The sequence below is a fragment of the Balaenoptera borealis genome (assembly GCF_965194805.1).
Source record: "Balaenoptera borealis genome assembly, chromosome: 9".
NCBI classification, from domain to species: Eukaryota; Metazoa; Chordata; class Mammalia; order Artiodactyla; family Balaenopteridae; genus Balaenoptera; species Balaenoptera borealis.
Window position 1 is genome coordinate 42,447,288 of NC_138873.1, and position 17,505 is coordinate 42,464,792.

The 17,505-nt window shown below is 38.3% G+C and overlaps 1 protein-coding gene across 22 annotated transcripts in view; it reads left to right on the plus strand.

Moving 5' to 3' along the window:
• Positions 1-17,505, plus strand: part of LOC309635220 (DNA helicase MCM9) — a 131,493-nt gene that overhangs the window by 1,342 nt on the left and 112,646 nt on the right. For all 22 annotated transcript variants that reach the window (XR_014248688.1, XR_014248689.1, XR_014248690.1 and 19 more), the window contains exons 2-5: positions 1,272-1,590; positions 11,044-11,360; positions 11,829-11,910; positions 15,395-15,595. Coding sequence is in view for 12 of the 22 variants with exons in the window: in XM_082406109.1 (XP_082262235.1) it covers positions 1,287-1,590; positions 11,044-11,360; positions 11,829-11,910; positions 15,395-15,595 (904 nt within the window). In the remaining 10 variants the exon portion in view is untranslated. The remainder of the gene's footprint in view (positions 1-1,271; positions 1,591-11,043; positions 11,361-11,828; positions 11,911-15,394; positions 15,596-17,505) is intronic.

Sequence of the window (17,505 nt, forward strand, 5' to 3'; positions counted from 1 at the left end):
TAGATTCCCAGAGAAGGCAAATATTGCTAATAGCACGTGTAATACATATTTAGGATGCTAAACTGTGAATGTCATAATCTTCTTTAATCTTTCTGTTTCTAAAGCCTAGTACAATAAATGTTGGTTGAACGAAATTAGTCAAAGGACACTTATCCTTTGACTAATAAGAATTTCTTAAATGATCCATTTGGACAGTTTATTTGTAACTGTCCATTGCCACATCTGGGATTGTCACTCCATTTAAATTTAATCCTTCTCTCCTTTGTGCTCCTATTTGTATTGCATTTTTACCACTGTTAGAGCACCGTTTCATTTGATCTGTTCCTTGGTTCTTTGAGGGCATAGAGGACCTTTTATTGTGCTTTTTTCATTTCCCAGAATAGTGCCTTGTACATGGTAGATATCTACGTGTATACATGAAAATAGAATGGGGATAGGCCCTTTTAATCTGTAGGTGCAAATTAAAAAATATATACATATAGCCAGGAATGAATATACTGTATTTACTTTCAATCGTAGTGATTTATTATTTAGAGACCAATTTCCTTTCCTCAGTTTAATGATCTAGTTTTTTTTTAGACTCTTGACAGCTGTTTTTGCTGAAGCCAATTGTTTTCCTAGGTTAGAAAAAGAAAATAGGAAAAAGTTCACCTCCAAATGTAAATTTCTAAAGCCAATTTGTTAACTATTTAAGTCAGAATTGGCTACCAATCTGAATAGTAGCGTGTGTTCCGTTTAAGTAGCAGAATACAAATGAAAGTGTGTGTGTGCACGTGTGTGTAACTAGGTTGTGGGGAGACAGAGAGAAAGATACGTTTTTTATGTGAATAAAATGTAGAACCAGGATGCTTGCAAAGAACTCTACTGGGAGTAACTTAAACCAAAAGACTGGCATTTAAGATTTTATACTTGAGAGCAAACGCATATATGGAATCTGATTAAAGAAAAGTCAAAGGCCTTTTACATGACGTATTATAGGGTTAAGAGGAGGAAGTTTGGGGAAAAGATATAGGAAAGGCATTGGACCATTTTGGATTTCGGTTATCAGTACTAACATAATTCTTTGACTTAAAATTAACTTCACTCACTGAAAAAAATAAATTTGATAAGTGACTGTGACTCTGTCAGATCTAATTAAGATTTGAATTCAGATAGTATTTTGAGATTAGAGTGTGACCCAAAGTCAGAATGATTTATAACCAATCTTTTTGTAAACTAGTGTATAAGTCTAGAAAATCAAAGGTATAATACAGTCCTTTGTCTTTCTTTAGTTACCTAGGTCCAAGATGAATAGCGATCAAGTTACACTGGTTGGTCAAGTGTTTGAGTCATATGTTTCGGAATACCATAAGAACGATATTCTTCTCATCTTGAAGGAAAGAGATGAAGATGCTCATTACCCAGTTGTGGTTAATGCCATGACCCTTTTTGAGACCAACATGGAAATCGGGGAATATTTCAACGCGTTCCCTAATGAAGTGCTAACTATTTTTGATAGTGCACTTCGAAGATCAGCCTTGACAATTCTCCAGTCCCTTTCTCAGCCTGAAGGTGTCTCCATGAAGCAGAATCTTCACGCCAGGATATCAGGTGAATCACTTAAGGATTTTACTGCCATGTTATTGTTGAGAAAGATTTTGAGAAATCCCAACATATATTGAATTAAAGCACTAAGAATTGACATTTATACTTAAAAATATATCCATTATGTAGTTGATGGTCACTTTTGGAAAAGAATCATGATTTTATACTGTTTTCTCTGGACATTTGGGAGGCTGGGGTACTAGCCATGCCAACTGAGAGGAGGGAGAATGTGTGGAGGCAGTATATTTGTGTGCATATTATACATATATGTATGTGTGTACAAAACTAGTTCAGCTTTCTGAGCTTTTATGACTCCTGACAATGAAAAATTGATAATTCAAAGAATTAGCAACGTGGTAGATGCTACCTAGTGATCCTCAAAACTATTTTAGGAAATTCATTATTTTTATATATCAAGTTTAACATTGTTCTGGCTACCTATTAGGCACTCAATAACTTTTTTTGAATGAATAACAGATAAAGCCTCTTAACTTTAAAGAAATTGCAGTGGAGCAATCAGCAACTTGTGGGGTCAAAGCTGTGTCTTTGAATTCCTGCACTCTTTGATTAAGTTGGAGAACACATGTACCATTTTGTTTAAAAATAAATATTTACTTTATAGTACATTTCAGAAAGGTGGGAATTTATAATCAACAAAAATGATTACTGTGATTCCAAAAAAGGTTAGGAGTCACTATAGAATTCCTTGGAGATAAATTAAGATTCAAAAAAATTCCAGACATTTAAGTGAAAAAATAGTATCTGCGATTGCACTTACTGGAATAAAATTACGAAGATTATTAATCTTCATGCATCAGACATTAGGTAATCTCTTGCTAGGATCAAGAAGAAATGTCCTCTTCTGATAATGTTGCAGAAGGATTGTTAAAAGAGGCTTTAGTTAATGTTATTGAAATGGTATTTAGCAAATGGTTTTAGGCTGTCCTTACGTTTAGACACTTTTCCATGCTCAGTTTAAACACTAAAGTTCTGTCTGCCTAAGTGACCCTATTGGTTTCAGGTGAATTTAGCCTAGTTCCTCATTATTCTCTGAGAAAGTGAGTTGCAAATTATGTTACTACCATAGTAACATTCATTCTACAAACATATCCCTTGTAGGCAGGCATTTGCTAGACCCCTGGGAAACCAAAACGAATATGGTATAGTCCCTCATCTAAAGGAGTTCAAGGCTGTAGGGGAGACAGCTATATATTCAAATATTTACCATATCGTGTATGTATGCCCACAGGTACATGCATATGTACATATTAAACATAATTGTAAAGGAGCTTACTGGCAGCTTTTACTTATGCGATGCATGCATCACTCAAGGTATGTGCGAGATATATTAGCTCACAGGGCAGGGAGTGAATTGTCCTAGGGGATTCACCCAAAGGTTCAAGACTAGATGGTGAGATCAGGGAGGGATGCAGGTGTCCCAGGCAGAATGAACCAGGGATGGGAAAAGTCTGGTTTTAGGTATATTGCACCTCCATCTTGGACTCCAAACAAGGCACTGAATTATTAAAACCCAGGATGCCTCTGTGGTTCAGTCTCCTTAGGAACATTGCATTGCCCTTTGTCTTCTGGGATTTTTATTGGTCTAAAGTTCACTTGCTATTCTCAGTAGTTTTGATGAAAGGTATTCAAATATGCGGTTAGCATCAAAGTATTGAATAAATGAGGAAGAAAAAAAAGCCCTCTCCTGTTATTTAAAGTAGTGTTTCTCAAACATTAATGGGCATCAGAATCACCTGTAGGGCTTATTAAAGCGCCGATTGCTGGGCCCCACCCCCAGAGTTTCTCACTGAAGAGGTCTGGCCTAGGGTCCAAGAATTTGCACTTCTCAAAGCTCTGAGGCTGATGCCGATTTCCAGGGACTGCACGCTGGAAACCATGGACCTGAAGTAATTGATCTGGACATATCTCTAACACAGATGTGGACATGTCTCTGTTTTAAATAAAAATTTATTTATTTTTATCAGTGAATGAGTCAGATAATGACAAAGGTTTTTGTTGTTTAGCACTAATGGTGGCTTAGTGCCTGATGTACCCTGCTTCACTGGGGTAGTTGAAGAACACACTTAGTAGCATATAGTAAGACAGAAAGATTAAAATGAATTGACATTTCTATCAAGACACTGTCCCTTACCCTTTTTTAGTTCTAGGGTTTTGATTGTTGTGGTCAGTTCTGCTTAACATTATGTTACTTTTATCTCTGTCTTTATATTATAAATTTACTTAAAAAATTGTAATATGAAAGTAAAGAATCTGAAGATCCAAAAATGTACTCACCTCTACTATCCTTTTCTTAAAATAATATAGTTACTTTACTATACAAAATAAACCACTTAATGGTAATGATATCATGTTTTAGGCTAATTTGCTTGATTCTAAAAAAAAAAAGTTTATCCTAACAGGTACCATATACATGATTCCATTCAGTAAGATAAGAACATTAAGGATGGCATATTGCCCCGTATTATAAAAGTATAGAAGATAATGAAAAGCTAATCTTAGAAAAATTGGTTGTAAATGTTTACATAGTTTTTTCTTTAGAGGTGCTGTAATTGGGTTTAGACACAGGCCCCTTGTTGGAGGTGGGCAGCAGGGAATTCACTCTTGCTGGCCACACTTCAGGAGGGACACAGAGAGGGTTGGTGAGCATATGAGGGACCCTTGTGGCTGAGCCTGACGCCCTCCACCTCTCACCTGCCTTCTTCCTGAGTGTGTAATATCTCTCCAGCACATCTCCTTATGCTGATTGAAATAAAATCAGTATTGCATAGACTTGTCATGACCCAGCGTGCACAGGCCTGAGTTATCATGTGCAAGGAAAGGGAAGGTGTCTCTGGACCTAAGGAGTATCTTCTTTTTCACTCTTCCTGGCAGAAGTTTCCTCCAGATATAAGAAGCATCTTTTATGCAATGATGCATTCATTTGACCATTTTGCTTAGCTGTTCCATTTGTGTCTGTGTGAGGGTGCTAGCCTGGACTTAGGGAAGTTTTCTTGCAAAAGGATAAACTTGAGTATACTCTTCCTGGCTGAGTGAACTGGGGAGAGTTCTCCAGACAAAGTAGCATGCCTAAGGAAAGCTACAGAGGTACCATGAAATGCACAGAAAAATTCATGCACTTTGTCTGGACTAGGAGGTTGGAGGCCAGATGTGATAAAGGGAAGGCTAGAGAGAGAGGGAAAGCCCATTTCCCCTTCTCTTATTCACTAATTTTCTCCTTATCTAGAAGCGCTTAATAAAGCACTGGGCTGGGTACAGAGTAGCATGAAAAGGATCTCAAGAAGTGACACTACCCTCCAGATACAAAACGGTTAAGGAGCAGTGCAAAGCAATACGTGACTAAGGTCCTAAATGACTGGTCCAGGCAGTAAGTGATTATGAATGTCCCTGTCATGTTGTCATAGCATTTGGGGCAGGTCGTGTAGGATGTGATCTAAACAGGAGCTGAGTAGGCAATAAGAGACGTTAGGGCATTACTATTAAATGAAAGGAGGAGAGGGAGGTTTAGCGACTGTTCCCACAATGTAAGCCCCTTTTTCTGTTCTTAGAGGTAATGATATGCAAGTCAATAGATCTATGGGACTGAGGATTTAAATAAGAGGTTCTTCAGGGTTTTATGTTGAGAAAGTTACAAATCCTCTTCAGAAAATGCAGGTGTATATATATTTAAATTTCTGCCTGAATTTCAAGAGGTTCAGGGCTTTCCTAAAGCCCAACCATGGCCTCTACTCGAGAATCTAGATTTAGATGAGACGTGCATCCTGGTAAGTTAGCATCTTAGGGAGATGGGTAAGCCAGGTGCTAGAAGTCAGTCACCGACTCATACCAGCACCCCGGGGGGAAGCCTGGAGCCTATGGGGGTGTGGTGGGTGGTGGCCAGGATGACCAGGAATCCTTTCTCCCTTTCAGGAGAGAGGCCCCTCTTTCAACTCTGTGTCCCCTCTACCCTCCATCCACTCTCCTTTCATAACAATGTTTTGACAGAATTCATGCCTTCTTTAGCATAACCTTCCCCCATTCACCCTTTCACCTCCACCACACTGAACGCACCCTCCCCCGCCTTCCCAGTGACTGCCTCATGGCCAGACTGAGGGACAAGTGTCGGGATTTCTCTTCCTTTATTTCCCTGCTGGATTTGTTACTGTTGCCTCCTCCCCCTTTATGAAACTCCAGCCTTGGCCCCGCTGACAGCACTGTCTTGCCCTTTCCTCCCTCTCTAGCGGTGGCTTTTCTCCCTGCTCTGGGAGCCTCTTCCTTTACTGGTCCTGTAGGTGGTAGGTTCTCAGGGTTCAGATGTGGCCATCTGCTCCTGAATCCTGCACTCTCTTCCTGATGGGGTGGCCTCCATTCTGAACCTAGGCTTCAGCTGCCACTTATAGAGCAACAAGTGCCAACTTGATTGATTGATTGCTTGATTTCCAGAATCTGTCTCTTAAGCTCTGTATTCAGATATCCTCTTGTCCGTCAGATATTTCAAACTAGAGATATCTTCTTGCAAACTCAGTGTATCAAAAAGTGTAGTCATGATTTCCCTCCCCTCTCTGTGCCCCCCTCCATCTGAAAATCCTATTTCCTTATTTATTCTTTCAATAGATATTTACTAATTGACTACCACGTGCCTTCCAGAATTCCGTGACTTGGTTAATGGAACCAGAGAACTAGGAGTCACTCTAAATTTCACCCTCTTCCTTATACCTTATCTCTAATTGGTTTCAAAGCTCATGTAGTATCTTTAACATCTATTCCTCCCCTCTTCCTTGCCTTCCTTTCATCTATCTTTCTTTCAAGTTTTTTCTTTTTTAATGCTTACTATTTATAAAGCGATGATAATATAGTAGCGAATAAAATTTACCTCTGCCCTGCCCCCATGGAGTTTATATTCTAGTGTGGAAACATAATAATTATGTATTCTTTTTATTTAAATTGTGGTAAGTGGTATGAAGGAGAAGAACAGTGTGTTAAGGCACATAAAAGAGGGAATTTAACCTGAAATGGGTTAAAGAAAGATTTCATTAAGAAAATTATGTTTAAGCCAACCTTTTAAGGGGGAAAATGATAAGATTACATATAAGAACTAAGGTTTAAATAGTGCTTGCTATGTGCAAGTTACTTTTCCAAGAAACTTTATATGAATTATTTTAATCTTCTTGTGATCCTATGAGGTAGGTTTTGTTGTTATTGCCATATTACAGGAGGGAAATCTGAGAGGTTATAATTTGGCCACGGTCACACAGCTAGTGTGTGATAGAGCTGTGACTCAACTCATTCATTCTGGCTCCACAGTATGTATTCTGAACCCTTATGTTGCTTCTTAGTGTGGCCATTTTTGAGGGACAGAGTAGGGAGGAGAGTGTCAGGCAAAGCAGACACTGTATGAGAGCATTTGAGTGCCCAGAGGGCTTGGTGTGAGAAGAATCCCGTCACAAAACGTCCTGTGGTCCAGTCCCACATTTGGTTCCTTATTCTTAGATCTGGGGGCAGCATGGAAGGGTTTAAGTGGAGGAGATTAAAAGTTAGGCCTTCGTTATTTCTTGCCTGGATTACTATAGAAGCACCAGGGAATATGGTGTTTTACTCTTCCATTTGAAGATGCTATTCAGAGTAAGACAAAATCAATTTAAAAGTAGCTTTTTAGGTGGGATAGGGAGGGTGGGAGGGAGGGAGACACAAGAGGGAAGAGATATGGGAACATATGTATATGTATAACTGATTCACTTTGTTATAAAGCAGAAACTAACACACCATTGTAAAGCAATTATACTCAAAGATGTTAAAAAAAAAGAAATGAAAAGAAGTAGCTTTTTAGGAAAAAACTACAATAAAATTATACATAGCTTCATTTTTAAACTGAAGTTTGTTTTTAGGACAAAAACAGCAAGCATCTCACTAAATAATTATGTTAAGACCTCATTCGTTATGTGTATGACTTCATCATATTGACCATCCAGAGTCCGCTGAATTGCACTGGGCCGTCTGTGGTTTCACTGGGCATTCTGCTGTATGCATGGCATCGGAGTAACATAGCACTCTCCATAACCCAGTTCTCGTGATCTTAGTTTTTCTTAAGTTTTAATATATTGACAGTAGAATTTAAACTGAACAGTCAATTTGCATCTGAAGCAGAGCTAGGAATGAGAGGAGTAGAAATGGGATGAAAAACGGTATTTCTTTAGGAGCCAAGAAAGAGAGAATGGATGTTTAAAAAATCTAAGTGTTTTCAAAAATATAATTGTTGTGAAGTTCTCTAACCCATCACTTTTTTTTCCTATTCTCCTCCTCACTTTGCTCATCTTTCTCAGAAGTTTTTTTTTTTAATTAATTAATTTATTTATTTATGGCTGTGTTGGGTCTTCATTTCTGTGCGAGGGTTTTCTCTAGTTGCGGCAAGCGGGGGCCACTCTTCATCGCGGTGCGCGGGCCTCTCACTATCGCGGCCTCTCTTGTTGCGGAGCACAAGCTCCAGACGCGCAGGCTCAGTAGTTGTGGCTCACAGGCCCAGTTGCTCCGCGGCATGTGGGATCTTCCCAGACCAGGGCTCGAACCCATGTCCCCTGCATTGGCAGGCAGATTCTCAACCACTGCGCCACCAGGGAAGCCCTCAGAAGTAATTTTGATAGATTTTGTTTATACTTTAAGAAGCAAATTGGGTTAATAATCCTGTTTCCCACTTGAGTATCCTTTTATATACTTACAATAGAGAACGCTTAGTGATTCTTTGAAAACTTAAAAATTAAAATTATTATAAAAAGTATATTCAACCCAGCAATCCTACTCCTAGGTGTATGCCCAAGATAATTGAAAACAGGTATTCAAACAAAAACTTGCACATAAATGTTTGTAGTAACATTATTCATAATAGGAGAAAAATGTAAACAACCCAAATGTCCATCAATTGATGAATGTATAAACAAAATGTGGTATATCCATACAGTGGAATATTCAGCCATAAAAAGGAACGAAGAACTGATACATGTTACAACATGGGTGAATCTTGAAAATGTATGCTAAGTAGAAGAAGCCAGACACAAAAGGGTGCATATTTTATGATTCCATTTACATGAAATGTCCAGAATAGGTAAATCCTTAGAGACATAAAGTAGCTTAGTGGTTGCCAGAGGCTCAGGGGAGGGGGTATAGAGACTGTCTGCTACTGCGAACAGGGTTTCTTTTTGAAGCAGTGAAAATATTCTGGAATTAGATAGTGGTGATGATTGTATAACCTTGTGAATGTACTAATAACCACTGAATTATATACTTTAAAAAGGCAAATTTATGGTACCTAAATTATATCCTAATTTTTAAAAAGCATTCATGTGGGGAGGAAGAAAAAGGTAATTGAGAATCTGCAAGCATTGTGAAGATGTGTTGCCATAATGTACATCTAATTAAGGCCAAGTAAGATGAGACATCTCCACTTGGTGGTTTTTTGTTTCTTAACATTCTAGGATGGGAACTAAAAGAGGACACTGTACCCCTGAAACATAAGCAATGAGGATATGAGGACTAGACCTGTTCTTAACGAAAAGCTTTTGGTTGTTAGTTTGGCTTTTACTTGGTTGTAACTAGAAATATTGGTGTGTTCTCAATATTTAGCTACATGCAGATGAATTAACAGATGCCTGAGATGAGCACTGAGAAGTGAATACAGTGGATATTTTAATGGATAAAACCTGCTTTATTCCTGCCCCAACCTCTCTGTCTATTCCTGCACGTATGATGTAGCACTGGTGAGCCCCAGGGTGTTTCAATGAAGCATTCCCTAGGAATTTGGAAATAGGAAAATAAGTTTGTTTTCTGATAGTTAAACTGTAAAGTTGACACAGAACAGAGCAGAGATGCACAAAATCATCGTAAGCAAAAGTATGGCTCCCTTACTGGCAAAGTGTGATACAATCCAAGTTAATATAAATAAAGAGTATTTCCATTAGAAAGCAGGCAAGTCAGCCTTGGAAGCATAGAAAAAGGAGTCATGGTGGCAAATGTTGCAGTGCCCACCCTGTTTATACAGTATAGGATGTATGGAGAGAGAGTCTCAGCCAGCAGCAGAGAAAATTCAAGTCTGTCTGTAGACGTCTAAGCTGTATCACCAGATTAATGTAGCCTGGCGCCTTAAGCATTCAGTTCATCTAAGCAATCTGCTGCTTTTTTTTTTTTTTTCCCTTAAATTCCTTGCATCCCAAACTGCCTTCTGATGACAATGATGATGACAGTGATGATAATGATTTGGCTTTCGGAATAGTCTATAAACAGGGAGAAAATGTTCTGACCATAGAAACTTAAAGTGTAATCATGCCTATTATGGTTATTTCTTATGAGCTTGGCAAATCCAGTAGATGTCTTCAGTGTTCATGCTTATCAGGTTTCAGGGCTAAGTTCAAGGACAAGACCATAGACCATGGGACATGAACCAGTGTAACAAATGCTCCCTTGATAAACCTGTTAGGAGGCAGCCTTTGACCATCACAGGCAGCAACTCTCTACTCCAGTGGTGCCTTGTAGCCAAATATGAGAAAGAGGGCATTTCCACATAAGAATTTTCTTTGGCATTTTGCACCTTTTAAGTTGCCTGTTTATTAATGATGAGAAACACAAGGTTTTTTTTTTTTTTAATTTTATTTATTTATTTATTTATTTATGGCTGTGTTGGGTCTTCGTTTCTGTGTGAGGGCTTTCTCTAGTTGCGGCAAGTGGGGACCACTCTTCATCGCGGTGCGCGGGCCTCTCACTATCGTGGCCTCTCCCGTTGCGGAGCACAGGCTCCAGACGCGCAGGCTCAGCGAAGCACAGGCTCCAGAAGCGCAGGCTCAGCAATTGTGGCTCACGGGCTTAGTCGCTCCGCGGCATGTGGGATCTTCCCAGACCAGGGCTCGAACCCGTGTCCCCTGCATTGGCAGGCAGATTCTCAACCACTGCGCCACCAGGGAAGCCCAAAACACAAGGTTTTTAAAGGATGAAGTGGTGCTGTAGGTAAACCTCTAGGTAATTCAAGACTTGAAAACACTATCCGATTTATGTATTAATAAATCCTGAACCTAACTAGAAAAAGCACTAGCCTTTGTTCATTCCACTACCATCTCTTTATCACTCAGCTTTGATTTTACTGCATGTGGCAGTATATTCTTCATTGAACGAGGTTAAAATTATATACTGTGTTTACATCCTACTGAGATAGCCCTCTTAAGAGAATCAATTCTTATTTTAATCCACGTTATTATCAATATATCATCTAGATACGTACTTTTAAAGAGAGTCTATTGATAATTGTTATTTGAAATAATTCTTTTATATTTTCTTGAGTTGATCTTTTTTCTTAAGTAGAACACAAAGATTTCTTTTTCCCTGAAATTATACTTTCTCCCTCAGGAAATATGAGAAAAATATATTGCATGGAGTCAAATCCCAAGTAGAAGTTGATGTGTTTTTGTTTTGTTTCTCCATCAGGATTGCCTGTTTGTCCTGAGCTGGTGAGGGAGCACATACCTAGAACCAAGGATGTGGGACACTTTTTATCTGTCACTGGGACAGTGATTCGAACGAGTCTGGTGAAGATCCTGGAGTTTGAGCGGGATTACATGTGTAACAAATGCAAGCATGTATTTGTGGTCAGGGCCGACTTTGAGCAGTATTATACCTTCTGTCGGCCATCCTCATGTCCCAGCTTGGAGAGCTGTGATTCTGCAAAATTCACTTGCCTCTCAGACTTGTCTTCATCTCCAACTAGGTGTAGAGATTATCAGGAAATCAAAATTCAGGAACAGGTAAGTGATCAAATAAATGCGAAAAATAACAAATTAGAAGAAGTGTTTTTCAGCTATGGGCAAATTGCCAGGACTAGGGAACACGTTTGTAATCTGTTATTAAGAAATAATCAGAGGAACCGAGTGATTTGCCTTATGACTAGATATAGGAAAGAACTGCCTCTCTTTTCTAGTTAAGTAAATGTTATTGTGTTTAGTAGTTGGAGCTTGTGTTTATTTTGACCATCCACAAGGTAGATTATATTTTGAGATATTTTCCATATGGATGTTTTTATTTTATTGTAGTTTTAGTGAATTCTTAAACTGATAGTAGGCACAAGTTTCAAGAAAATTCCATAAATCCCCATCGTAATTAAATTGTGTGATAATACCAGAGAAATAGAAACAGTAACTTGAAGAACTGCTAGGCTTCTGAATACTTAGTATGTATCTGAGCATACTCAGTGTCTGCTTTCTTTTCCTTGCTAGGTTCAAAGGCTATCTGTTGGAAGTATCCCACGAACAATGAAGGTTATCCTGGAAGATGACTTAGTAGACAGTTGCAAATCTGGTGAGAATGTTAGCTTATATAGTAGGTCCTAAAGTATTGACTAGGAAAAGCCACTTTTTATTTTCCCAAGATCACTGGCAAGTGAGTGTGGGGAACTTGAGAACAGAGACTGGCATGAGGAGGTAGGTAATAGCAGGAAAGAAGCTGGGCTGGAGTTCAGCGATCTAGTCTAGCTGCTTGTTTTATAGATGAAAAACCTGAGTTGCCCATGAGAGCTTATCCTTTGTGTTTCCTCCTCGTATTCCAAACAACTTAAAAACTGTAGCTTTTACTGTTTGCCTAGCAATTTCCACTGGCTGTTTAACATTTAATTTAAATTGAAGGTGGGTCAGAAAATGCAAATGATAGCTGTCAACGATTGCCTTTCAACTAACTTCAACATTTCCTGCTTTAAATATTTCCCATCCTAAGAACCCCTTAATCTCTATTAAAAAAAAAAAAAAAATAGCACCAATGTGTCCCCTGGGCAGTAACAGGTATGTCTGACCTCTTATTTCATATCCCAGTGCTCCCCTACTGGACAAGTCGAAAATGCTTTATGTCTCTAAATTCCATGATTTCCTTTTCTTAACCCTAAGCTTCTCCAAATGCCTCATTTTTACTGAGCTGCCGTTTCATTAAAATGATGAGGCAAAGGCTCTATGGAAACAAAGAGTTCAGTATCTAGAGTCAAGAATAATTCTTTGTCAAAATATTCTCCCCTTCCACCAAGAATCACCAACCCATAGTTTGAAATTTATGTCAAATATATTAACAGTTCATACTTGTCTAAACAGTATTCTAAGTAAATAACAGCTTTGATCATGGTTTGCCTGATAAATGGACAAGGCTGTGTCAAAGTACCTTGTTCATTTAAGACTCTAGATTTTAACCAGAATCTGTAATGTCTGGATCAGCAAAGCAGTGCTTGTATGAGCTTAGCCAGAACATGAAAATGTCCTTTGATAGAGATTAAGATGTTTTCATGCAGTTCATCTAAACTGAATTCTTTCTGCACTTAAAAAAAAAAAAAATCTTAAGCTATTTTTCTTTCACATGTCACTAACAATAGAGAATGGATGGAAGCAGTCTGTCATCAGCTATCTTTCATTTATCCATTGCTACAAACCTCTGTGAGAATCAGAAGACATAAATGGCATAATCCTTGCCCTTCAGGAATTTACAGTCTAGTTAGGAACCCCAATCTGACGTTGCAGAGTAATAAAGTTGGAGGTTGTGTACTGATAACTGTAAGTGCTGCAGGAGATTAAAGATGGCTCTGACCAGGGTGGTTGCCGTGGTAAATATGCTGCAGAAGACAGAGGGGACAAAGAGATTGGATTGTAAAAGTAAGAATTTTAGCTTTCTGAAAATAACATTTTTTCCAGTAACATTTACTATGGAAAAACATGCATGTTTCAAACTAGTATCTATTGCCTTAGACTATCATGTATACCTCACAGTTGTTCTGATGATCATATGAATCTGTCTCTCAAATATTTGAGTAAATGAAAACATGTATATATTAAAGGGTGTTTAATGGTATTAGTTGCTTTACAAATGTAAAGTCGGTTTACTATAATAACAGCTAATATTTATTGAGCATGTATTCTAGATATTGCATTAAGTACTTTATATACATTATCTGACCCAATTCTCACTATAGTTCTATGATGTAAGTATAATTATTCCCATTTTGTAGGTCGAGAAATAAGCTCAGTTTATTAGGTAGCTTGCCACACAGCCGGTGAGTGGTGGAGCTGGGATTTGAATCCACATCTGATGAGGCAGTGCTCTTGTCCATTCTTGAGTACTTCACATTTTCCACATTACTGCTGCTTAGTAAAGTCAGGTTATTACTAGTGGGTGCAATACCTGAAAGTTAAATTTCTCATTTGACTTAATGTAGAAACAACCTATATATAACCCATTAAAATGACCATAGTAGAGAATTCTTTGAAGTGCTCGTATAAAGTTGCCCTGGCCATTTTCATCTAAAAAATTGGGGGCAGACAATATAGTAAATGATCACTATTCCTGATTGGATTTGAAAACCATCCAGCAGTGGTTGAGGAAGTATCTTGAAAATGTGTGAAGAACCGATTTAATGTGTTCGTCACCATTTACTATGAAGTTGCCTTTGGCTAGAAATATGCCTTCTATTTGGTGAATTGCTACCACCAGTTCCATGCATTTAGCATTCACAGAACACTTTTCTCCAGGAAATCAAAAGCCCTGCAGATTACACATTACTCATTGACATTTAGAGAGTGAAAGGCATTTTTTATCAGCAGATATCATATATTTGACATATGCTTGGAAATGAAGACTTGCCTGTTAGTTCAGAATATAAATACCAGGATTGGATTTAAGGTATGTCCAACATCCTGTGTTCAACAAGATTGAAATCTGGGGGACTAGGATTATATTTCCTTTTTTGGCCCCCTTTTCTCCAGTGCCAAAATATCAAATGCCAAGCACTCACCTATACTCATTAATTGAATTGTATGTAATAATAAAAACAGTTGTCATTGTGCCTATAAGTTACCCAAGGCCTCTTAGGAAAATCTGTAAAAGTTTAATATTCTACCCATCAATTAGGAATGGGAGAGTTTCCTTAGATGGGAAGGAACCAACCAAGAAAGAACAAGCAGGGTTGTATCTTGTGCTTTCATAGCTTATGGAAAGGAGCTTTGAAGTAGAACAAGTATTCATTCATTTCTTAGTGCACTCATTCTTTTGTTCATTTAAAAAAAAAGGCAGCGAGTGAATGTTAACAAATGCAGTTAAGTAAAAATGAAATATACAAGAAACTAAAACTAGTATAGTATCCATTATCACGAGATTGTCTCCTTTCCTGACACCAAATTGATTATGCAGTTGACCCTTGAACAACATGGGTTTGAACTTTGTGGGTCCGCTTATACACTGATTTTTTTCTATAGTAAATACTACAGTACTACACGATCCATGGTTGCTTGAATCTGCAGATGCGGAACCTCAGATTCAGAGGGCTGACTGTGGACTTGAGCATCCGTGGATTTTGGCATCTGAGGTGGGTTCTGGAACCAATCCCCTGCAGATACTGAGGGACAGACTGCACTTTAACCTTTTGGCTGCAATTCCCACCTCTTCTTTAAGTGAGAACTATATGGTTAGAGATTCTGAGGATGAACATTTCACCCAATATAATCACGATGAATAAATCATCCAGTAAACTATTTTCCCAGGGAAAATTTAGAATTTGGTGTGATTATCATGTGGCAGATTAAGAAAAATTAAAATGCTGGCTTTAGCTTTTAGCCGTGCAAATATAAGTGCCTGTTTAAAAAAAAAAAAATCAGGACTCTGTGGTGTTCTTTTGTCCCAAATGGTTTCTGGAAGAATGTGTACTACTCTAAACCATGGTGGGGTGGTGGTTTATTTCTTGGTTCTGGTCCTTTGTCGAGTTTGTGCCCAAGCAGGCAGTATGCTACTGCTGGACTCACTCGGTGCTTTGTCCCAGGTGATGACCTCACTATTTATGGGGTTGTAATGCAACGGTGGAAGCCCTTTCAGCAAGATGTGCGCTGTGAAGTGGAGATAGTCCTGAAAGCCAATTACATCCAAGTAAATAATGAGCAGTCTGCAGGGATCAACATGGATGAGGAGGTCCGAAAAGAATTTGAAGATTTTTGGGAATACTATAAGAGCGATCCTTTTGCAGGTTTGTGTTAAGGGTATAGAGCTGATAATTATTAACGGCATTTCATTCATTAGTTAAATATAATGTTTGTGATTTACATGCTATGTATCAGTGACTGTGTTCAAAGGGAGTAGCATTAGTCAGTACCTCTAGCTGTAGTCTCCCTTTGCAGCCCTTTTCTGGCATAATCTTTTCTATTTAGAGATCTTACTGGAAATTCCAAGAGATTTTCCATTTCCAACTATTATTTTAACATCTCTTATATTGCCAAAATAGTTTCAGAGCTTTCTACCTTCTTTACCAATTAAATACATAGTTCTGCCTTAAATAGGCAAAACTCATCCTATTAAGAAACTTCATCCTATTAAAGCCATTTCTTTTCTGATGTATCTTATACAGTTAAGACAGCTTCACACTGTTTTAGCTGAAGATTTAAAAATATGAAGTAGGAAAGAGATGCAAAAAATAAGCTTTGTCATCACAGCCAAAAATTTTGACTGTGACACTAAGATGTAATTACACAGATTAAAACATTATAGCCATTGGGTTTGTAGAGTATTTTTTATTTAAAAATCCCAAATGTATAAAACACCAATTAAATCTCCAAATGTCTATTTTCATTCTTCCTTGGAGGCATCTTCTGAGAAAAATAAACGGAAGCCAGTAAAAGACTATTTCTGATAAACCTCACCTCAAATCTAATACACGGTTATTACTTTATTCTTAAATCACATGGTGAACTGGACAGATATCATTTCACAAAAAAAGACTTTCAGGGACTTTCCTGGAGGTCCAGCGGTTAAGACTCCACGCTTCCAATGCAGGGGATGTGGGTTCGACCCCTGGTCGGGGAACTAAGATCCCACATGCCGCGTGGCTCAATGAAATAAAAATTAATTAATTAGTTAAGAAAAGGCTTTCACTTGCCTAAATATAGGCAGTTTGCTTTTATTTTGTGGGATTTTTTTTTTTTTTTTTGCTTATGTGTGTAACACATGTATGGTGGTTACAGATCATTCTTTCATTTGATCCATACAGAAAGAACCAAAGGTCTCTATGTTGTGGCTTTATTAAGCAAACATTTTAAGAATTATATGTATTTTTAAATAAGTTTTTTTACTTAAAATTGTTTCTTAGGCTCAAATCCTCACAAAAATCTGTAACTCTTCCTTGGACCATAATCATTCCTTATTAATTCCAGTGCCACAGCTACACTCCACCTAGTAACAGTGAAGGAAGGGCATCATACAGTGTTCCAACTAGGCCATCAGAAGTTCTTTGTGCTGGTGATTAGTCTATCTTGTTTTACTTAGAAGGCTATAGCTATACATCTCAGTTACTGGATGAAAAGAAGAAATAAATATAATATTTTGTGAGAAGACAGGGAGAAAACGAGGCAACTGTTTTCTTTTTAGTATGAACAGATTCTGCTTTCTTCATATCCTAAGTACCAATTATCAGCCCACTATATTTTACCACTTCAAAGTGTATGTGTGTGTGTTGGGGGGTGTGGGGAGGAGGGTGGAGGTGGGGAGCTGCATCCAAAAGTGTGTCTTCATTTTGCTGGTCTAAAGCCAGAGATTACTTCACTGCTCAGCTCTGGGAGGTTGGCCTGCTTCATTAAGCTCTGATGCTGTGAGTATTGACGAGGAGCTAAAGATTTTCTTCTGATCTACACTGATCTCAGGGATTCCCCTGACCCTGATGCATAGAGGCTGGATAGAAACCCAAACATAGGGGTTGGGGTCTTTTGGGCCATCTCAACCCACTCCAGGGTGACTCATTTATCTTAAATCTAAGAAGCTCTCTTCCTTGGGGTAACTGAAGGCCATGCCACAAGAGTGGATTACATGGGCACACTATTAACATGGTCTAGAACCAGAAATTTGAGAGGGAGGGAGGGAAGGAATGGGGTGGTATTCACCCTAATG